This window comes from Spermophilus citellus (assembly GCF_964194105.1).
Source record: "Spermophilus citellus genome assembly, chromosome: 12".
In the NCBI taxonomy this organism is placed as follows: Eukaryota; Metazoa; Chordata; class Mammalia; order Rodentia; family Sciuridae; genus Spermophilus; species Spermophilus citellus.
The window spans coordinates 68,931,079-68,955,339 of NC_138198.1; the positions used below are offsets into that span (position 1 = coordinate 68,931,079).

At 41.7% G+C, this 24,261-nt stretch overlaps 1 protein-coding gene across 1 annotated transcript; it reads right to left on the reverse strand.

Annotated features, from left to right (window-relative positions):
- Positions 1-790: 790 nt before the first annotated feature.
- LOC308631646 (thioredoxin reductase 3-like) lies at positions 791-16,496 on the reverse strand (the record flags this gene model as incomplete). The annotated part of the gene is made up of 7 exons (XM_081263026.1): positions 791-1,688; positions 2,057-2,191; positions 3,184-3,279; positions 6,172-6,279; positions 8,713-8,869; positions 9,701-9,777; positions 16,386-16,496. The coding sequence occupies 7 exons, from the start codon at positions 16,494-16,496 to the stop codon at positions 1,626-1,628; spliced, it is 747 nt and encodes a 248-aa protein (XP_081119152.1). The 3' UTR covers positions 791-1,625.
- Between the last annotated feature and the right edge of the window lie 7,765 nt (positions 16,497-24,261).

The window sequence follows — 24,261 nt, forward strand, 5'->3', positions numbered from 1 at the left end:
CACTTGGAGGTTGCCTGTGAAAGTATGCAAGAGACCAGTCCCCTCTCTGCCTACCTGCTGGCTGTACTGCTGTGTGTCTACAGTAGCTCTCCTTATCAGGGACCTTATTCCTCAGCGCTGAAGCCAAGCCACTCTACGCCAATGCACTCCCGAGTGCGGACCTCATCCAGGTAGCTCTGTGAGGTGGGCAGCACTGTCTGCACTCAACAAAGGAAGAGGAGGAAAAGCCAAGCAGCACATTCTGTCACATCTCGTAAGCCACAGAGCAGGCATGCCCACGTCGGTCACTCTCCAAAGCCTAGATCTTTCCATAGTCCCCTCCTTCCTGTGAACTGACTCCTGGTCTTCAGGTACATTTCCACCTCGATCTCCCATTCATTCAGCTCGGGCCACCCCACACTCCACTCCCCCCATGTGACATGAACTTTAAGGTCTGGATTTCCAGTGTAGCTCTAAAGCAGAAACCCTCTAGCCCATCCCTACATGACCCCTGACCTTTGACTTCTGGTGAGCCTAGGCTCTGTGGCCTACCATAGGTAGCAAAGTGTCCCTCTCCAAGTGGCGTTCCAGAGTTGCTTGCTGGTTTTACAATTCACTTTTAAACTTATGCTTAGAAATCATGGCCACACAACTCTGTCATGATGTAGCCCCGGGCTACCTCTCCAGGGAGCAAGAGGCCGGCGGGAGGGTGAACTGGGCGGCAGTGTAAGAGGCTGTCTAAAGGCCTCTGTCCCCAAGGGGCCTTTCCGTCGCAGATGTAAGTTCAAATTAAACTGCTAACTATCACCTGTTTCTTTTCTGAACTTGTCTACATTAAACAGATCATGACTGAAACATTTTCACCAGTCTGAAAACAGATTTCACATCATACAGTACTGAAAACGTCTTTTAATATTACTCGTAAAAATCAACAAGAAGAAATTCAAGTACTTGTCTCTTACACGAGCTGTCTCACCAGTCTAGAGATACTTACTAATAAGAGAAGAGTCACTTCCAGGTGACGGACACCAGGAAATGTCCAGGAGGGTGAAGCCCAATTCAGGATTTTGACAGCAGGTTAAAATGTCCCTTAAAGGACAGTTGACTGACACTTAGACCTGGTGCAGAGCTTTCTGCTAATGTCCCCAGTCCTCTGCAGCCAGCTACTGCAATGCATCTCCCAGATGTCACCCACGCAGGCGCGCAGGTGCGACCCAGGCCCGCACACAGGAAAACAGCCTTTTCCAGCCAGTTTCACAATTGAAAAATAATTTCTTCATAGAAATAATAAAGCAGGAATAAAAACAGTACCAAGTGTGGAAAAGTTAGCTTAGGTTACTGTGCCACTCACGGTGTGCTGGTGGCAAGGTCCAGTCTGACGCAAGAGGGTCGGCCCTGGCTCACCTCACCAGGGGGTTCCAAGCCAGGGCGTCAAGGACGCAGCCTAACTGCCACTCACGTCAGCTGAGACGACCCGCAGGCCCCTGCTGCTGACCTGTCCCCCTGTCCGCCTTCTCATCTCTGTGCCCTCCAGAGCCCTGTACTGGTCCCCTAGCAACAGAGCGGGTGTCCTGGGCACAGAGCATTATTGTCATTGAAAGGAATGACAGCAGGACAAGGAGAACTCGGCAGCAGCAGGGCTACCCTCAGCAGCCCTTCTGGGTGATGTCCAGTCCTGATGACTTTGTGATTTCCAGAGTTGTGAAGACCTGGCCACAGAAAGAAGCACAACAAACAGATGGTCAGACGCCATCACTGCTTTCAAAAAACACATTCTGAATATTGCGTGATTCTTTAAAATATACAAAACGGTTACGGATAAAAAATCTTCCTGACAATATTTTTGTGGTACTGGGGATTGAACTTAGGGGCCCTTGAACCCTGAGGCCCATCCCCAGCCCTATTTTGTATTTTATTAAGAGGCAGGGTCTCCCTGAGTTGCTCAGGGCCTCACTGTTGCTGAGGCTGGCCTCCACCTTGCGATCCTCCTGCCTCAGCCTCAGCCTCCCGAGCCTGGCTTGATAAAACTGTTTATATTGGTTTTTCAAAGTGCATCGAGTAAAGTCAATTCATAACCCTCCCCACATGTGGGGTGGATTCCGATGGTGTCATCCAGCAGTTGTTTGGTGAGCCCACATTTCATGGCGGCTGCGAATCCTTGGGTAATCTCACCGGCGTTTGGTCCAAGAATATGAAATCCTATCACTCGATCCTTTAATACAGGAGCCAGACAAAGAGAATCCCAGGAGGTGAATGGTCTGAAAAGGAATCTATTCACTCCAAGTTCAGTTCAAATTGACGGCCTCTCCTACAGGAGGACTCTCATGTTGAACCGAGCAGAGAACATTACCATGAAAGGGAGCCTCTGTAAGATTCTGTGAAATGAGCCGGTAAATGTGCATCCAGAGTTAATTTGCACTCAAATTTACTAGAACAAGCAATTTACCCACTGCATGAAGGAGTTCATTAGGATGATGTAGATTTCGGAATTATGCTGAGATAGTGCTAAACAACAACAGCACAAATCTGAATTAAAGCCCAGCCCTGGAATAATTTGAAGGTGTCAGGTTTTGCTGCAAAAGCGGAGACTGTCAGCCCAGGGAGCAGTTGTCCCCTGCTTCTTCCATGAAGCAGGAAGTGAGGAGTAGCCAACACTAGGCTGGCACCGAGGTCTGCCCGCCATGAGGTCTGGGGTGCACGGAATGAGCACACCTCTGAGGTCAGAAGCGAGGTTCACAGCCAATTTCAATCCTCCTGCCTCAGCCTCCCGAGCCACTGGGATTACGGGTGTGGGCCACCACAAAAACAGACCCGCACCAGGCAGGTGATGACCCAAATTTTCACATTCACCCCGTTCTAAGCCATCAAGCCATCAGGAGGGCCCTGGGCAGGGACAACTACCACTGATGTATTCTAAGAGGGGACTGGCAAACCGTGGGCACAACCGGTCACTGCTGGACCTCTGCAGCCATGTCAACAGGAAAACCCCATGAAGGTGCTCATTCTTGACCCCAAAGCTATCTTTAAAGATATTCTAAAAATCCAAACCCTAAGAAGAAAAGCTACCTTTTAAAATTATAGCATTTAGGGATGGGGGTCTGGCTCAGGCATGCACAAATCCCTGGGCTGGATCCCCAGGGCCACAAAATCAATCAATCCAATCCAATCCAATGACAGCATTTCTGCCCCCAGTCCCTTATGTACGCTGTCAGGTTTGTGGCAGATTATCTTCGCATAACAAGTGTTATTGTCTCTGCCGGCTATTGTCCATTCAAGAGGCCAGAACAGAGTGTGGTACACCTAGAAGGTAGGGAGAGAAACAGGCCAGGTTAGTGCACACAGGTTAGTCCACTCCTTGGTGCGCTCTCCTTCTGTAAAGATAAGAGTCTCTATAGCAGCCTGCAGAAAGTTAAAGTTTGATGATCCCAACATGATCGGCTGGGTGAGAGCATTTGGGCCAGAAGTCTTGAAGTGTCAGCTGCAACCAAAGTGTGCCGACTTTATTTTGTTTCACTATTAGCCAAAAACATTAATTTTCTATGAACCAAATTCGATTTTCAAACATTCACTAAGTGCGAAGCCAACGTACCAGGAAAGATAAAGATCTTTGTCTTCATCTTTATGTTCATATCCAAAAACAAAAGCCAGGAAGAGTAGAAGAAATAAAATAGTTCAAGCCATTCAAAGAAATGAAGCATGTAATCTGTGATACTTGAAAGCAAGGGTCACATCCTTCACATTTCTGTCCTCTGAGTCCTCGTGCCCTGGGTGAGCCTCTATGTTTCTTGGATCTGGCTGAGTCCTCCAAAAACCAGAACCGAGCACACACCTGGCCCATCTACTCAGGATGGCTTCCTCCTCCCTGCGTAGAACCTCTGAATCACTCACACTGAAGGCAAACAATGAATGCTGGGTGACAAAGAAAAGTGTTCTGAACTACAACCACCAGCAGACGAATGTGAATACAACAGTGCTCTTCAGAATGGTGACAGGCACAGAGTCTCAAAGTCTCTTAAAAGGCCTTTCAAACAGTCCACTGGCCCCCATACCCTGTCTGTCCAGTTTTCCCTCCAGAGGTGCACGGTGTCAGCCATTCTGAGATCTTCAGATTGGTCTCCTGCCTTCCCCTACAGCTGCTAGATTTTTAAAAAAATCTCTGGGTTACTTGCTCCTCATCTATTTGCTTTTCTTTGTCAAATTTTATTGCTAGTCATCTACTGTGGCCTTAACATTTGGGTCTTCCCCAAATTCCTATGTTGAAATTCCAACCTCCTTGGGAGCTCTCAGGGGTGGAGCCCTGACCAATGTGATTAGCGCCCTCATGAACAAGGCCACAGAGGGCCACCTTGCTCCTGCCATCCGCTGGGACACACTGACAGCACCTATGAACCAAAAGAAGCTCCTCCCTCGCCAGACACCAAATCTGCCTTGATCTTGGATCCTCAGCCTCCAGAACTATACGAAATAGGTGTCTGTGGTTTATGAGCTTCCAAGTCACGGGAACCTGTTGGAGCAGCCTCAACACATGACACGCCATCCTGGACGGGTCTTTAAAGTCTCCACTTGGCCCTCAAAAGTTCACAGACACCACTCGTGCCTTTAGCACAGCATGTTGTTATGAAGAAGCCCGAGGTCACCCTGGGACCCCGTCCACTGGGCATGACTAGCTTTCTCTGTGTGTCTTGGGGACAAGGATCAGTAACATAAATAAACGTAGGGCATGTCTGTGTCAATCAGTTTCTCCTAGAAGAAGGTATGCTATTTCAATCTTTAGGTGAAGACCTTATTTAGTAACAGGGATGTTTTCTTTTGTCATTTTTCTGATTACTATGTTGGAGGCTTCCCAAATGCTTTCATAAGGAATTAAAAAACACAAATAGAGCTGGCATGTTAGCACACACCTGTCACTTCAGTGGCTCAGGCTGAGGCAGGAGGATCGAGTTCAAAGCCAGCCTCAGCAAAAGCCAGGTGCTAAACCCCTGTCTCTAAATAAAATATAAAATAGGGCTGGGGATGGGGCTCAGTGGTCGAGGGCCCCTGAGTTCAATCCCTGGTACCAAAACAAACAAACAAACAAACAAACAAACAAAACCCACAAACAGATCAAATTTTGGCTTCTGTCAAAATGGAAAAACTAAGTAAATAAAATAGGTGAATTGATTTGCAGTAGGCCTAAGGGGAAATACCTGAAAGTAAGCCCCCAAAGTTGGACACCTTGTTTCTAATGCACTCTTCCTTCTACCCGGGGTGTGGCTTTCTGTCCACATTCATCTGCTCACTGCCTGCCTTTCTACCTTAATTTCTCACTGACTGCAAACAGTTTTAAAACTGTTAAATCCATAATTATAGTCATCAATTTTCTACAACCCAACTTAAAGTTCACCTAACAGGATGGCTCATTATTATAAACATGTAAATGCAAAAAGTAAATCTAAAATAACATTATAAAGATGATGATGATGATTAGATTATTATTATTATTACTATTATTATGATTATTTAGTGCTAGGGATGCTGGGCTACATCCCCAGCCCCCCCTTTTTTTATGTTTTGAGACAAGGTCTCACTAAGTTGCTCAAGGCCTCACTGAGTTACTGAGGCTGGCCTCCAACTTGCAATCCTCTTGCCTCAGCCTCCCAAGTCGCTGGGATGACAGGCTTAAGTTTTGGATTTTTTTTTCTTGTTTTTATTTTTTATTTTTTTGATAGTGGGGATTGAACCCAGAGGCACTTGACCACTGAGCCCCATCCCCAGCCCTATTTTGTATTTTATTTAGAGACAGGGTCTTACTGAGTTGCTTAGGGCCTCACTTTTGCTGAGGTTGGCACTGAACTTGTGATCCTCCTGCCTCAGCCTCCGGAGCCACTGGGATTACAGGCCTGCACCTCTGCACCTGGCTCCCCAAAGATCTCAAGATGACCTTGCACTTCACTGTATAAGCTTCCTCAAATTGCAAATTTGATACTTGTAACAAATTTAATAAATGTCCCAACATACATTCTGCTCCCTTCTTGCCTCAGTTGTATTCTTATTAGTTTGCTAGAAAGTTTAAATTAAATTCTAATTTGCCTCCAAATAGGGATATGATTTCCTACCGTAAAACTTGTGAAATAAAATAAAAAGTGATTGGGAAGATAAATGGTTCATTAGGAGGGAAATTCTTTAAAAAAGGAAATAATAAAACAATCTTACTTCTAGATTCTCTTTTTTATACACTTCAATAGCTTTTTCTTCTGACAGTCCACAGCAGCCATATTTCAGAGGTGTGAACACGGCAGTTGGAACACTCGTATAATCACACTGAAAGATAAGCAATTAGAGTCTTATTTGGTGACACTTTTTTCAGCAAAAATTTATAAAAGGATAATCAGTGTGAATATTTATAAAAGGAAAATCAGTGAGTCTAGTTAAAAGTAACTGATTCTTACAACATCGACAACTGCAGAGACGTGAGCCCCCGACTCAGGGCACAGACCACACACGGGTGTCCACCATGAACGGGACTCACTCTCCCAAAGCCCAGACTTGGAAGGATGAAATGGAGAGGCAGGGGCAGAGGTGGGCACTTCTCAGTTGTCCCTAAAAAGTCATTGTCCAGAGCTGGGGTTGTGGCTCAGGGTAAGGGTGCCCATCTCCCATGGGAGGCACTGGGTTCCATTCTCAGCTCTGCGAGGAAATAAATGAATAAAACTAAAATAAAGGCCCATTATCAACTTAAGAATAAAAAAAAAAAGAATTCTCCAAAATGTTCAGTCTTTTCCACCCCCTAGAGGGAGATCGTGCTCTCCAGGAGCATGTATCCAGGTGACCTTGAACTGTGCTATTGCACTAGAAGCCGAGACCACTACTGACCATGGCACATGCCACAAAGAGGCCAGGCAAACAGGCAGCTCCGCAGTGTTGGGGTGACTGTCCCCAACCATCCAGGAGAGATGGTGCGTGTGTGTGTGTGGGGGGGGTGGGCAGTGGAGGGTGGCCATCTCTGAAGTCCTGTGGTTAGGACAGAACCATCTTTAGAGCCCTTATCAGGTTGAGAGAAGAGTGGGCGCTGCGACAGACAGAAAGTGGTCTTCCAGCAGCTCCTGTGGACCCACCAAGAGGGACCTCAGGAGGCATGGCTGGCTGGGAGGAGGGGTGCCCCTGGAGGAGCCTCATCCTGCAATTCCACACATTCAGAGGAGGGGACAGCCCACATGGCAAATTAGTAACTATGGACTGGGGGACAGGCTTATGATGGGTGGCTGTTCTGGTGTTCTGTCTGTGGCTTGGCATCTATCTCAATGAAAGGCTGGGGGAAACAAGCTCTCTGAGGGCTCCCCACTGCCTAGGGAAGGCCTCACCGACTCGCTACTGAACTTCCAGGGTTTGTGACGATCTGGCATCGTATCAATTTTCCAGTCTCCTTCCCAATGTGCTTCCCTGTCTATTCCCAACTGTACTCCCCTGTCCCCAACTTTCTGCACATGGACAGCCGACATTGCTGCATGCCCTGTGGCTGGGATAGATCTTTGGGTGGGACAGCACCTTTAGCACTGTTGACACCTCCCGTTGAAGTTGGCTGGGCCTCCTCCCTGGTCCCTCCTGACACGGGGGCGTCTGCCCAGGTGAGGCTCTGTTCCCCGAGTCCCCAATGCACAGAGCACTGCACACCTGCCCGCTCTCGTCTGAGTGGCCCACCTACCTCCCAGCAGAGGCCCTGCTTCCCCTCTGAATGACTCAGCCTACAAAGACGATCTGGCTTTACCTGGGATGAATCTGAGGCGCTGAGGCCAAGTTCATGCACCAACAAGTAGGTGCTAAAGCCATCGAGGGAATCCTGGCGGCCAGGGCCGCTGCTACTTTATGAAGCCTGTTCCCCTCCTTCCCCTGGAATCCAGAAACCCTGTCCCTGGCTTGGATGCAACCGATTCAGCCCCCTGGCACCTGACCACATCCTGTCTTATGAGTCATCAGTGCCTGACTCAGGACCTCCACCCACCTGCTAGGCCTCGGGGACTGGAACCACAGTAATCTGTGCATCACCCAGAAAACGCCTTGTGCATAGTGAAAACTCAAAAAAATACTTGCTTACGATAATTATTACCTAGTAAGTCAACTGCCAGTCATATCCCTGAGGAACCCTTCACTTGGAAAACAGGCACATAGGTTATTAGTTATTTACTTATTTTTGAACATAATAGCTTTATTTACTTTTTTGGTATTTATTTTTTAGTTGTAGTTGGACACAATATCTTTGTTTATTTATTGTTGTATGTGGTGCTGAGGATGGAACCCTGGGCCTCACACGTGCTAGGCGAGCGCTCTACCGCTGAGCCACAACCCCAGACCAAGTTATCAGTTATTCATACTCATTTTTTAAATCAAAACTTTGATCAAGATATTACCTCAGGGCTGGGGTGATGTTGGATGGTAGAGCAGGTGCCTGGCAGGCACGAGGCCTGGGACTCAATCCCCAGCAAAACACACACATACACACACACACATGCACACACACACACAGGATGATAATAAGAAACTGACATTAGGAAGAAGCTTACCTTTTTCTTTTGGGAACTAGGGATTTAATCCTGGGCCATTTTACCCCTGGGCTACATCTTTAGGCCTTTTTATTTAGTTGAGACAGGGTCTTGCCAAGTTGTTTAGGGTCTCACCAAGTTACTAAGACTGGCCTCGAACTTGGGGTGATCCTTTTGCCTCAAGCCTCCCAAGGCACTGGGATTGCAGGAAACTTACTTTTTCTGATGAGTCCCCAAAGAGCCTGCGAGCTAGCAGCTTGCCTGCCTGGATGGCAACAGGAGTCAGCTCTGGTTTGCCCTCCAAAACGTCGCCGATGGCATAGACGTGGGGCACGTTGGTCTGTTCCATATCATTCACTGGGATCTTGCCATTCCTAGGAGTGTTTGGAAAGGAAAAAAAAATACATAGTGACCGACTATCTTACAGGCTGAAAAAGAATATTCCAAAAACACACAGAGGAAAGTCTTCCAGCTAAGAACCCAAGCACCTCGGTTATCAATAATCTATAAGGTTAGCGGTTTCAAATCCTAAGAAGAATGTCTCTGGTCAAGCCATGCACTGCTCAGCTCAGACACTGTGGCTGTCTCCAGACGTCCCCCACAGGCAGACTCAGAGCTCTGCAATTCTTCTCCTTCCCTGACCAAGAACATAAAAATCCACTCAAAATCACGATTTTTAGGTGAATGTCTCCATTTATTTTTAAATTGTTGTTGAGTGCCTGAACTCTTTAAGACAGCGATCTGAGTAACTGGTTGGGCTGGGGCTCAGTGGCAGAGTGCTTGCTTCACACATGACAGGCCCTGGGTCCGAGCCTCAGTACCACACAAAAATAAGTAAACAAGATATTGTGTCCATCTTAAAAAAAAAAAAAAAAAAAAGAGTACCTGATTGATGAAGAAATCAATACAGAGCAGCCGTGGTACATATTATGAGATAAATTTAAAACATTAAAAGTTTATATCTTGGCAGGCTGAGGCAGGAGGATTGCGAGTTCAGCAATGCCGAGGTGCTAAGCAACTCAGTGAGACCCTGTCTCTAAATAAAATACAAGATAGGGCTGGGGAGGGGGCTTAGGGGTCGAGTGCCCCTGAGTTCAATCCTCAGTACCACTCCCACCCAAAATTCGTATCTTAGCAATGCTAAGAGGTGACCTATAGCCAGCTTTGCTTTGTGTGGCAACAGGGCCACGACCGCATGTACTTACTTCTCATTGATTTTGACACCAATCTTCTCCAAGCCTAATTTCCTTGTACAGGAGTCACGGCCAATGGCTAGCAGGACCTTATTTAGAAGAAGAAGGAAAAAAAATTGTCATAATGGGCACATTGCTAAAAGTTCTTCAGACATTAAAAGGACAATAATGAAATATGATGAGCCATCTCTGCCAGTCAGTCTAGTGTTGGCTTAGGTGAAAGAGTTTTTGAAAGTACAACCTGTTGATCTTACACACAGAAGTCTGATAAGCCCAGGTCTTGAGCTGAACTGTGTCTACATGCTGAAGTCTTATCCAAGTACCTTAGATTGTGGCGGTATTGGGAGATAGGGCCTGTAAAGTAGTAATTAAGGTAAAATAAGGTCACACAGGTTTGTCCTTACTATGGTTTGGACCAGGGTCTCCCAAAGGCCCTTGTGTTAAAGGCTTGGTCCCCAGCCTCTGGCCCCACTGAGAGGTGGTGGAGAGACCATGTAGTGAAATTTTAGAGTAAGCTAGTCTGCAGATTGTAGTCATCTATGTTGATGTTTCTGTAATGATAATGAACCAACTATGTCATCACCTCTTGGATCTTAACCTCCTTTATTTAGATAACATTTGCTTCTCACTTTCACTATCCTTGCCATTTTTGAATTAATACATCATAATCCTTTTGGTTTCTCCTATGAACACCCCTCTTTAATATGTAAAGGTAATCTTCTTCCCATGCTCTCTTCCCCATTTTGAGTCACCCCCTTATATCAGAGAAGACATTCAGCATTTGTTTTTTGGGGATTGGCTAACTTCACTTAGCATAATCTGCTCTAATGCCATCCATTTCCCTGCAAATGCCATGATCTTATTATTTTTTTAGTGCTGAGTAATATTCCATTGTGTATACATGCCACATTTTTTTTATCCACTCATCAATTGAAAGGCATCTAGGTTGGCTCCATAGTCTAGCTATTGTAAATTGTGCTGCTATAAACATTGATGTGACTGTTTCCCTGTAGTATGATGATTTTTAGGTCTTTTGGGTATAGTCTGAGAAGAGGAATAGCTGGGTCAAATGGTGGTTCCATTCCCAGCTTTCCAAGGAATCTCCACACTGCTTTCCAAATTGGCTGCATCAATTTACAGTCTCAGCAGCAGTGTATGAGTGTACCTTTTTCCCCACGTCCTTGCCAGCATTTGTTGCTGTTTGTCTTCATCATGGTTGCCATTCTTACTGGAATGAAATGGTATCTTAGAGTAGTTTAAATTTGCATTTCTCTGGTTGCTAGGGATGATGAGCTTTTTGTTGTATATTTGTTGATTGAGTGTATATCCTCTTCTGAAAAGTGTCTGTTCAAGTCCTTGGCCCATTTGTTGATTGGTTTATTTTTTTCTATTTTTTGCTGTTTAGCTTTTGAGTTCTTTGTATACCCTAGAGATTAGAGCTCTACCTGATGTGTGAGGGGTAAAAAATTGTTCCCAGGATGTAGGATCCCTATTCACCTCACATATTATTTCTCTTGCTGAGAAAAAACATTTAGTTTGAATTTATCCCATTTGTTGATTTTTGGTTTTAATTATTGTGCTATAGGTGTCTTATTAAGGAAATTGGGAAAACTGGAAATCCATATGCAACAAAATGAAATTGAATCCCTATCTCTCACCATGCACAAAAGTTAACTCAAAATGGATCAAGGATCTAGGAATAAAACCAGAGACTCTGCATCTAATAGAAGAAAAATTAGGTTCTAATCTCCATCACATGGGGTTAGGCCCCAATTTTCTGGACCTGTGTCTTAGGAGCCCTCTTCCCCATGAGCAGTTTTAGCCTTCCCTGGGCTTCCTGAACCATGTCAAGTGCATCATCTGAGGCTCTTTCCCTCCTCTACTTCTGCTCAATCAGTTGACCACAGAGAATTACACCATTCAAATTCCTAAGGTTTTACAAAGCAACTGGAAGCATGATGACAAGCTCCTGACCCTCCAGACTCACCTCAATCTAAAGGCCAGGACACTGGACACAGAGTCTTGCAGTTTCCCAAGTGGGAAACATCAATAGAGGACCCAGAGCATCAACTGGCTAGAGCAGATGCTCAGGGTCCTACTATAGCTATGCAAAGTTTGAATGTAAACACCAGTAAAATGAGGGGTCAAGACATTCTTTGGGGATTGGGGGTTAGTGCAGCAGGCCTGGGTGGGACTGGGAAGACATTCCATGAAGAGCTCGGGCAGGTATAGAAGAACTTAAATTCCCTTCACAGAATTCAGTGGGGCCATAAGTGGTGTGTGCCTCTGGGCCATTTTGAAATAGTTTCTCAGATTTACAGGTCAGTGGCTTGACAAATGCAACTCTATTCCAACTCCTCATCAATTGTCTCTGTTTCCTTCCCATGCTGGCCATGACCAGTTAGCCATGGTTCTCATCAGTCACACAATCATGGGTATAAAAGCCAATTCTCTAAACTTTACAGTGTGGCTTGAATTTTATGAACAGAATGTTTCTTTCATCCATTCAAATCTTCAAAACACACATTGGGTGTTCATGAAGTATTCAACACCAACTCAATCCTTTAAAAAAATGGGGCAAAACAGAAAATTCAGACACTGAAAACATGCTTCTTCAGCTCTTCTTTCACTTATCTAATATGCTCATTATTTCCCACAGTCTTCATTCATGTCATTGATATTAAATCTGGTGTGTTTCTTTCTTCTATTTTTTTTGAAATAGTGATATAAAGGACAGTGTGATAATGCTGTTTCTCATAATTCTACAATTGTTTTTTAAATAATGGTTTATTGTAATGAATGATGGAGGTAAGATTTTGAAAGTAAGCTTTATTTGCTAGACAAAGATACGTTCAGGTTGCTTGTACAATCTTGGGCAGTGCTTTACCACAGAACTTCAGCCCTAACCCCATGCAATCAGTTTTGCACTCCTTCAAAATGGCTAGACTCTACATGCACATATAATCCAACTAGCTCAAATTCAATTTGTGCAGACTGGCCATGGAAAGGAGCAGTTAAATGTCCTTCTGCCCTACCATCTGTCCATTATTCTTATAAATCCTTAGGCTAATACTTATTGCTGAGCAAACAAAACAAAACAAAACAAAAAAAAAACATGTCTGAGTATATCTAAAAAGCTTCAGAAAACAGAAGCACTTCCACCTAATCGGGAAACCTTGAAGTAATGGCAAAGACCCAGTCTGCTTCCTTTAGAGCTTTTCTGTCTTCACCCAGGGTGGCCCTTGGCAGTGTCACACCTAACCTGTCTGCCATATTATTTTTTGGAGGGAAGTGATACTAATTACCTGAATTTCCAGAAACAGCATCAAGGGAGTGGATTCTTTCCCCTCAGTATTACAGGCTAAGTTTATCCATGATACATGTTTTTAAAGTATATCAACTGAAACTATGCCATATATTACAAACAGGGAGAGAGAGAGAGAGGGTAAAATTGTTCTAATGAAATTGGTGGACAAAGTCAAGCCTTGATTAAAGGTATAATAAACATATTCAAAGAAAACATCTGTGCATGTGTGTGTGTGTGTGTGTGTGTGTGTATACACACACACACACACACACACACACACACACACATATATATATATATATATATATATATATATATATATATATAGAGAGAGAGAGAGAGAGAGAGAGAGAGAGAGAGACGGCACTCTAATCTGCCAGTCTAGGTGTTTCTTTTAAATATATTTTTAGTTGTTGTTAGGCCTTTATTTTGTTCATTTATTTATATGTGTTGCTGAGAATCAAACCCAGTGCCTCACACATGCTAGGCAAGCATTCTATCACTGAGCCACAACCCCATCCCAAGTCTATGTCTTTTGATTGGTGAGTTTAGGCCATTAACATTGAGGATTATTATTGAGAAATGATTTGTCTTCCTCTTCATTTTTGTTTAATTTTTTGTAATAAACTTGGCTTAGTTTCTCCTTTGATTGGTTTTTCCTTTAGTGTAGTACTTCCCTTTGCTGATTTTCATTGTTGTTTTTCATTTCTTCCTCATGGAATATTTTGCCATGAGGATGTTCTGGAATGAAGTTAAATTAGTTGTAAATTAGTTTAACTTTGGTTTTTCATGGGAGGTTTTTATTTCTTCTTCAAATCTAAGGCTTAATTTTGCTGGATATGATTCTTGGTTGGTGTCTGTTTTTTTTTTTTTTTTTTTTTTTTTTGAGAGGTTGGTATATGTTTTTCCAGAATCTTCTAGCCTCCAGGATCTGAGTTTTAAAAATGTGCGATATCCTAATTGGTTTCCTCCTATATATATACATTTCTCTTGTGGCTTTTAGAATTCTTTCCTTATTCTTAATGCTAGGTATTTTCATTATAATATGCTTTTTGTGGCTCTATTGTGATTTTTGTATATTTGGCGTCCTGTAATCCTCTTGTATTTTATTTTCCAATTCATTCTTTATGTTTGGAAATTTTTCTGATATTATTTCATTGAAGAGATTTGTCACTTCTTTGGTTTGTAACTCTATTCCTTTTTCTATCCCAATAATTCTTAAATTTGGTGTTTTTATGTTATCTTATAATTCTTTAATGTTCTGCTCATGGTTTCTTACCATCCTCACTGTGTGGTCAACATTATTTTCAAGATTATATATTTGTCTTCATTGTCTGGGGTCCTACCATTCAAGTGATCTAATCTGTTGGTGGTGCTTTGTATTGAGTTTTTAAATTTGGTTTATTGTTTTATTTTATGGATTTCTGTTTTTTAATTTTTTTCAGAACCTTTGTCTCCTTATTGAAGTAATGTTTTGCTTTCTGTATTTGCTTATATAGTGCTTTCTCAAAATGATCTTTTGCTGCTTGTATTTGCTGTGTTATATCATTCTTTAATTCACAGAACATTTTAATTACGTACATCCTGAACTCCTTATTTGTCATTTCTTCTGTTGTGCTTTCCATGGATTCTAATAATGTAGTATTTTGGTTTATTGGGGGCACTTTATTCCCTTGCTTTTTCATGTTGTTCATGTGTTTTCCCTTCTAGCATTGCAGATCTGAGGCATTACACTTTTTACCCTATAGGCTTATGGTGTCCCTTCAGGGTTCCAATAAATCTCCTTTAAGGGGGAGAAGAATATTAAGAGATGCCAATACAAACCATATACAGCCTTCAACCAAATAGATGCAATTAAGACACTTACAGTTTTGTTCCAATATACATAAATGGTAGATTCAATTATTATCTAAAATACAAAGAGTAGGTTTGCAAAAGGGTCTACAGTTTCTGACGGTGGACGAAGAATTAGGGATGAGGTGTAGGATGCATTGTTGAGGGGGAAGGAGGTGAAGATAGATACAGATTTATTAGAACTTAGGAAGCATGAAAAAGGAATCTAAAGAAGCTGGTCAGTAGCAGGAGAAGAGACAGAAAGTGATTTGGGGAGCTAAATGGGAAGACAATAGAGAGAGAGTAAAAAATAACATAAGTATTAAGAAAAATTTCAAAAAATGTAAAAATAGGAGATAAAAGAATATACAACACAACTATAATATACTGTTCAGACATCCCAGTCCTCAGTAGCCTAATTCATGAAAAGCATTTGGTGGGCTGGGGATGTGGCTCAAGTGGTAGCGCGCTCGCCTGGCATGCGTGCGGCCCGGGTTCGATCCTCAGCACCACATACCAACAAAGATGTTGTGTCCGCCGAGAACTAAAAAAATAAATAAACATTAAAAATTCTCTCTCTCTCTCTCTCTCTCTCTCTCTCTCTCTCTCCTCTCTCACTCTCTCTTTAAAAAAAAAGAAAAGAAAAGCATTTGGTTTCATAAATGTTAGGTATGTGAGGGCTGGAGAAGAAAAAGAAGAGAAAAAAAATCTTGAAGAAAGATACAAGGATTGTAATAATTGGAGATCAGTATTTTTCTTGCTTCCCTTCTCATCCATTAGGTGGGGTTGTCTATTGTTTGCTGGTATATACACCCTCTGGATGGTGAAAGTTATTAGTGTTGGAGGGTTGTCTTGGGAGCAGAGCTCCTGGAGATGGGATATAGCATTTGCTCATCCCCAGTGTGAGACTAAACTCCAAGGATCTCCTTTGGGACCTGCTTGTGTGATATGGGCACCTTATCTTATCTCCTTATATCCACTGTAGACCTCACAATTCCTGGTCTCTAATTTAGTCTCTAAACTACATCTCACTCACCCCTCCCTTTCTACTTCCCAATCAGGAACATTTCTCTCTGGAGGTCTTGTGGGCTGCACTCTAGGTGCTGCACACCTGTTGTGGAGAGGTGTTTTGTATTGGGCAGTTCAGGACAAGGTTTTGTGAGTTACGGACCAGCTGCATAGCCACAAGCACTGTGCAAGTTTAGCGGCTGTCAGAGAAAAGGGGGAGTTGGGGACTATAGATACCTTGACAATGCTCCTAAGCCCCAGCTGGTGTCCCAAACTGGGAGTTGCACCAAATAAAGATGGTAACAAAAGTCTCCTAAGATGGAGGTGGCTGTTTTCAGCAATGGGGTTTCAGGTTTGGTGGTGCCAGGTCGTGGTGTTGGGAGGCGTGTTCAGAGATGCAGCATGTGGCATGCGGTATTGTGGCTGGTGGCTGTCTCCAGACCTTGTGCAGTGTACCCAGGTGCAGGTGACTATGGCAGTGGTCGCAGTGTCCCAAGATAGAGGCAACTGTGGGCCCTCATCCACATTGGTAGATGGGGGTCAACATACGAGTGGCAGCCAGAAGTCCTGAGCATGGGTAGCAGCTAGGTGTCCTGCTAGTAGCTGCAGCCAGGATTCCTGCACAGATGCTGATGCCAGTGGTTCTGCTTGGGAACCCATTAGGGGAAAGGGACATGACCACTCTGGCTACTTAAAACTGAACAGGGGCATTGGTGGGGGTACTGGGTAGGGAGAAATAGGTTATATTCTGTCTTCTCCTAACATCTGGGTTTCCTTGACCTATATGCCCAAGTGTCTTGTAGATATTTGGAAAAGTTTGGTTTGGGATTGTGGAACTTTATAACCTTTTTTTTCTTGCCAGGAAAGCAAGTAGAGCTTGGGTGCCCTGCTGTGAGGTTTCCTTAGTTGGGGCACAAAGGAAGATGTAATCTACATATTGTATGACCTTAACTTGTGATTGACTAAATTGAATTAAGACTTGGGCCCATGCCTGGGCAACCAATTGGGGGCTGTCTTTAAACCCCCAGGGCAGAAAATGTCAGATTAATTGGGTGCACTTGTCAGAGGGAATCCTCAAAAGAAACTAGGTATTGAGAATTTGGGTGCAGGATGCAGAAAAATGCCTCTTTTTAATCTAAAACTGAACCGGTTAGAATCTTGAGGATTTTGGGATAACAAGGTATAAAGATTGGGGACCATTGGATATATGGGAACCACTGCCTCATTTACCAATCTGAGGCCCTTTACTTGTTTTTATTATCCACTGGGCTTTTAATGGGTGTATTATGTGGACTATTACAGGGTTTTATGTGTATGTGTGTGTGTGTGTGGGGGTGCTGGAGATTGAACTTGGGGCCTCATGCATGTGAGGCAGGCACTCCACCAACTGAGCTATATCCTCAGCCCCCTATTACAGGGTCTTAATAGACCCTGTCATTTTAAGTTATGTTATTATAGTTGTCACCCCCTTTTTAGTCTCTGGTTTCAGGGGATAATTTTGTGTTGGGAAAAGGATGGAGGATCTTTACAATGGATCTGTACAGGAGCAGGTTCTATTGCTGCATCTTCCCCCCTCCCCACTGGGTATCCAGACTTCTGGTTTATTCTCAGTTTCAAGTAGGGTCAGACAAAGTCTCTCTTCTGGTATCATAAGAAGTGTGGTGCCTAGGTGAGTCAAAATATCTTTTCCCATAAGGGGGTTGGAACTTTCAGGCATTATGAAAAAGGCATGTGAGAAGAGGAGATCATCCCAAGAGCAGCTAAGAATTTGGGAGAAATATTCAGCCACGGGCTTTCCTGACACTCCCCTTATGTGAGTGTCATACTGTGAGAGGAGAGGAGGCCTGGGTTTGAGAGGAGAACAGAAAAAAATGGCTCCAGTGTAGACATACAAATTAATTTTCCTTTCCTTGAAACTCAAAATCACCATGGGACCCTGTAGTTGGAGACAAAAATTGTATGCTTTTTTTGTAGTATCCCTCTTGGCCACAGTTGTAGCAGGCTATAATGGGAGCAATACCAATCTGGGGCACTTGTCCCAGACTTTCTGCCTGTGTCCTTTAGGGTTATGGATGCTACATTTTTATGACCAGGGTGTATCTGGTTGCATTAAAGCTTGGGGAAGTCCTAAGAGCTTTTTGTGTAAGTTGGGGATGAAGCAATATTACTTATGTTTATTGAGTGTGTATTTTTGTTGAGAGAATCAAATCTTTGGATTTAGGATTTTGTTTATTTGACTTCTGGTAACAAGTAGGTTATTTTGTGTATGTGTGTGTATGTGTGTGTGTGTGTGTGTGTGTGTATACTTGTTGTTTGGTGATATCATGTGCACATGTCTTTAGGAACTGTAGAGTATATAGGAATGTATAAGCCTGCATTTGGAAAAGTATACATTATAGCTGCCCATCCATCAGTACCTAAGTAGTCACAAGCATGTATATTTGTGGATATGCATTGAGTATATTTTTTTAGAAGGGAAAGGGTGGTGTGTGTATTCAGGGAAGGCAAGAATGGGGTAGATTTACACATCTGTGTGTTTGGGGTGTGGCAGTGAGTTGTGGGACATGCGCCTGTTTCCAAATGTGAGGGGGTTTGATGATATCCATAGTGTGAGGGTTTGAGTGTGTATCCTCACATGTGTGTGTGCCTGAGTGGTATGTGCACAGGTCTCTGTGGCTGGGTGGCATGTGTGTGTCTATAGCTGTAAGGAGTAGCAGGAGCACATAGGTGATAGCAAGCTTTTCTCATGTGCACTGACCCTTGTTCCTGTGGATCTGGAGCTCCAAAAGTGATTTCTGCTTTCTCATCCTTATCTGACATCTTGTCTGCATTGGTTGTGATGGTGAGTGGATGTGCCTCTTGTGCTTGAGTGGGGCTGACTTCCAGGATCCTGGGTTGGTGGATGGAAGCTGATCAAAGATGACCCCTTAGAAGTGGTGGGGGAGATTTTCTTTCACGATGTGAGGTATGGCCATTCCTCTCCAGAACGGATCAAAGGGACTGACTCCAGAAGGAAGTTTATGGCAGATTCATAGATCCAGGGACTATTGCTGAGAGAGTTGTTTATGATGGTCCACCTATTGATTCCTCCCTTGGGTTTTTTTCCTCTGCAAGACAAAGGCCAAAACTCTAAGTATAAGTCCCCACAGGCTCCTCCCAGCCTGGTTCTGTTGGTGGCCCATGTGTGCACATGACTGGCCTCATAGGGTGCATGCTCTGGCAACCCCATGAGATTTATAATTATTACATAGTTGCTCCTCAAGCACTTTAGGAAGGAGTGAAAAACTGAATGTACCAAAAAAAGCCTTAAAATAAATAAATAAATGCCATGAGTCTATAACTTATCACATGAAAAACAAAACAAAATGAAAAAAATGTACAATGTACAATGATAATGGTTTTAAATTTTCCTGAAGAGCTACCCTCATTGTTATTCTTCATTTCTTGTCAGGAATGAGTTAGTTATCCATCGTTTCAACCTGAATGAACCTTTCACATTCCTTATTGATCAGTTCTACTAGTGGAGAACTTCCTTGGTTTTTATGTGGAAATAAATAAAAGGAGTTTAGTTTTTTTATATGTGATCAAACACAGCAAAATTTTACCATGTTAACTACTTGGGAAGGCACATTGTTGGCATTATTTACACTTATTTTGCCATTCTTCTAATACCTGCATGCTGCCACAGAAGTTTTTTCATCTTGCAAAGTTGAAGCTTATTTATGAAATAATAATTGTCAATTTCCCTCATATCCTAAGAAATCACCATTCTCCTCTCTGTACTGTTTTAATCTCTCTGTGTACTGTGACTCATGTAAGTAAGTATCATTCAGAATGTATTCCTTTACTCAGCATTGTCAAGGTTAATCCTTGTTCTAGCATCAGCTAGATTTTCCTTCATTTTCCAGACAAACTAATATTTCATCTTTTGCTACATGTAAAATATTCTTCCTTAGGCTAAGAAAGGCTGAAATAGTGGAATGAAATTGACCAAACTATCCTGTGGACCTCTATAAATAAACCATAGTGAATGACATCTTCATGTATGTCTGTAAAGCCTAGTTAAGAAAATTATATGTAAATGGAAGGAAGTCCAGTAGAGAAGAAGAAAAGAAACAGAGCCAGGTAGGAGGGGAGGGAATGGGCAAGTTCTGGGGACCAAATTGGAACACTACATTCCCTGCTTATGTATAATATAATGCACAGCTAAAAATATAAAAATTCTTTCTCAATGGACCCTTGAGTATAATAACAAACCTAGAGTGATTGTGTGCGCATAAATATTTCTTCAAGACCATTCTTGTAATGTTGTATAGGTGTTTGCTGAGAAGTAGAATTGAAGGATCATGTAAATCTACTTTTGATAATTTTAGGAACCACCAGTTTTACATAGAGCCTACACCACTTTGCATTCTAACCCATAGTGCACTAGGGTTCCAGTTCCTTCACATTCTCAGGAGCACTGGAGTTTTCTGGTTCTTTTATTGTAGGCCTCATCATGTATGTGAAGCTGGATTTCATTGCGATTTTGATTTTGATTTCTCCACTTATTATTTATGTTGAACATCTTCCCATGTGCTTCTCAGCCATTTGTATATATTTGGAGAAACATCTATGGAAGTCATTTGCCCATTTTAATTTTGGGTTGTTGTTTTCTTATTATTGAGGTATAAGGGCTCTTTATATTGTAGACTCTAACTTCTTATCAGAAACATGATTTTCAAATGCTTTCTTACATTTAGGGAGTTGCCTTTTCACTGATGATTGTGTCCCTTGATGAATAAGTTTTCAGGCTTCATGTAATTCAGTTTTTTTCTTCTTTTTATGCCTGTGCTTTTGGTGTTCTGTCCAAAAAGTTACAATGATTTTAAAATTATCACTCTTCAGTATAATTTGGGCTGAGGTATTTTGATGCATCAAGCATCATTTTTTCTTGCTCTATATTACTTTGACAATTATGAGTCTTTAGTCTTTGCACATGGATTTTAGGGTCGATTGTTTTCTAGTTCTCTGAAGATTGTCATTGTCCATTTGATGGGGATTACATTGAATCTACATAACACTTTTGGTAGTGTGGCTACCTTGATGATGTGAATTCTGCCTATTCAAGAACATGGGATGTCTTTTCAACTTCTAAGTTCTTCTTCAGTTTCTTTCTTCAGTGTTCTATAGTTTTCATTGTGGAGGTCTTTCACCTCACTGGTTATTTTTTCCCTAGGTATTTCTTATTTTTTTTGAGTCCCTTTCTGATTTTGCTTTCACTGGGATCATTATTGGTGTATAGGGTATATGTTGATTTCACAGGCTGATTTTGTAACCTAGAGCATTGCTGAATTTGCTTATTAGCTTTAGCAGTCATTTCATAGTGTTTTAGACCTTAGAAGTACAGCATCATGTCTGAAAAATGGCAACAATTTGAATTTTTCCTTCCTATTTTTCCCTTTTATCTCATTTTCTTGTCCTATTGGTCTGCTTACATTTTTAGTACTATTTTGAAAAGTTTAGGTATGAGTGGGCTGTCCCCATTTTGTCCCAGATTTTAAAGAAAATGCTTTCCATTTTTCCTCTTTTCTGTATGATGTGTTTGGGTTCGAATTTATCATATATAGTCTTAATGATGATGTCGAGGTAAGTTCCTTCAACCCCTAGGTTCTTCAGTGTTTTCATCATAAATGGGCGCTAGATTTTGTCAAAGGCTTTTTCTACATCTCTACATGAGATGACTGTATGTTTTTTCTCCTGAATTCTACTCATGTGGTGAAGTACATTTATTGATTTATGGATGTTAAATCATCCTTGAATCCCTGGAATGAAATCAATTTAGTCATGATACACAGTCTTCTTAATATGTTGTTGACTGTGATATACTAATATTTTGCTAAGTCTATTTGCATCTAAGTTTATCAGGGATATTGGTCTATAGTTTTTTTTTTTTTTTTTCTTTGATGTGGTTTTGGTATTACGATGGTCTTTGGTTTCATTGAATGGATTTGAAAAGATTCCACTGTTTTATACTTCATTAGTTTATGTTTAAATGTCTGCTAGAATTTCACTGAGAATCTGTTTGACTCTGGACTCTTTTTGTAAGGCATTTTAATTATTGCTGCTATCTCATTGCTTTTCTTGATCTCTTTAGGCTTTTTATATAGTCTTCATTAGGAATATGTAATATTGTATATTACATATTTGTATAGAAATGTGTCTATTTCTTCTAGGTTTTCCAATTTACATTTCAAAACATTTTTTAATGATCCTTTGGATGTGGTTAAACCTGTGGTGATTTCTCCTTTTTAATCTCTAAATTTGTTAATGTGGGTTTTCTCTAAGTTTTGCTAAGGGCTTAACTATTCAGAGAAGCAAAGCTTCATTTCATTCATTCTGTATGTTGAATTTTGTTGTTTATTACTTTGATTTCAAATATGATGTTCATTATTTTCCCCCTTCTTCTGTTTTGTAATTGACACTATGCTAAGCTCTGTGGTGAACAGAGCTATGTCCCCTATTTTGGCTAGTAGTATCATCTAGAGTGAGAAGCTAACTGGTAGAAGAAATTCATACAAACTGTTGGAACCGAAAACAATAGTAATTTTAGATAATTACAATCATTGGCTAAGAACTTAAGAATTCCACAGATCGTAATCTATGATTTGTTTGTTTTAATTTAAACAGGCTGAGATTTAATTACTACATGATATTAAAGCCAGATTTTAATTTCCTTCATTAAGCAAGTCTATGAATTTCATTAAAAAAATCTCTGATGTATCCATAATGGAAAGGTAACAATCAGGGACTCTTGGATGGGACAAAAGGAAGGTGTATCATTAGTCAACAGGTATCCATGGATGTTCTGCTTTAGTGAAATCTTCAAATTCAAAGGCAATTAAAGATGATTTTAAGTCTCCCCAAGTTTTCACATGCAAAATTACACAGGTTTTGCTAATTCATTTAGTTCACCTATATTATCTTATATTTTTACCCCCATTTCCCTACTGGAAGTGAGGAGTTCCTAGAGGCTGGCATCTCTGTCCTGTGATTTAGTCACCTTATAAATTGGTTATCAATGTTAGTGATCCATAATCTTTATTACTTGTTTTGTTTTGGCACAGATGAGGACAACAGCCTAAATCCTGTAGCTCTCTTTTTTTTTCCTTTAATTTCTGAAGTTCTTTTTAAATTATTATTATTTTTTTAGTTGTAAATGGACACAATATTTTTATGTTGTGCCAAGGATGGAACCCAGTGCCTCACACACTTGAGGTAAGTGCTCTACTGTTGAGCTACAGCTCCAGTCTTCTGAGGGGTTCTTTGAAGCACAATTTGGAAACTATCAATCTAGCTAAATGGCCAAACTTACTAGAGTTACACCAGGGTTGACAAGGAAGAAAATAATCACAGAGGTAAAAAAAAACAAACTAATATAGTTTTCAAGTACTTACACTTCCTTGGCATTGTGCTAGTTAAAGATGCTTATAACCTACTTAAGAAAACAAGTCATATACACAACTAAAGCTAGGGAGAGTGAGATTATTTCAAAAGATGAATTTCAAAATAGTTAACATAGACAAGTTCAGAAAAGACTGAGAACTCATGAAAAGTTTCACTGAGCGAAAAGGGGCGTGGTCTACTATCTAACATCTGACACAGTTTTTTTTTTTAAATTTTTATTCTTTTTACTCACACATGACAGTAGAATGCATTTTGACATATAATACATACATGGAATGTACATACATCAATCATATTGTCTATTCTATTCTGCTGCCCTTCCTATCCTCCCTACTCCTCCCCTCCTCTCCCATCCTTTATCTCTATCCAATCTAATGTGGCACACTTTTTTTTTCATCACAACATCATATATGTATTCTGTATAACAATGAGGTTCTCCTTTCATTTTCTGTGCAGCTCCCCTTCTCCCTCTTTTTCCCTCCCACCTCTCTTCCCTGTTTAGTGGTAGTCTTCTTTTTATGCTCTTCCTCCCTATCCCATTTTGAGTCACCCCCCTTATATCAGAGAAGACATTCGGCATTTGTTTTTTAGGGATTGGCTAACTTCACTTAGCATAATCTGCTCTCATGCCATCCATTTGCCTGCAAATGCCATGGTTTTGTTACTTTTTAGTGCTGTATAAATGCCACATCTTTTAATCCATTCATCTATTGAAGGGCATCTAGGTTGGTTCCACATTCTAGCTATTGTGAGTTTTTTTCTAATAGAATGTTTAGAAAGAAAGAAAAGAAGGACTGGGAGGATTTGTGACAAATATGGTTGCTTTGGGAGTGTATCAGGAAGACAGTCACAGTAAGTGACTTAGAGACCACATTTTCAGGAAAGAAGAAACTGGGTTATCTTTAGGCAAGATAGAGGTAGTGGGGAGGGGGGAGGGAATAAAGGAGGGAGGGAGGAAGAGTGAGCTTACTACAGAATG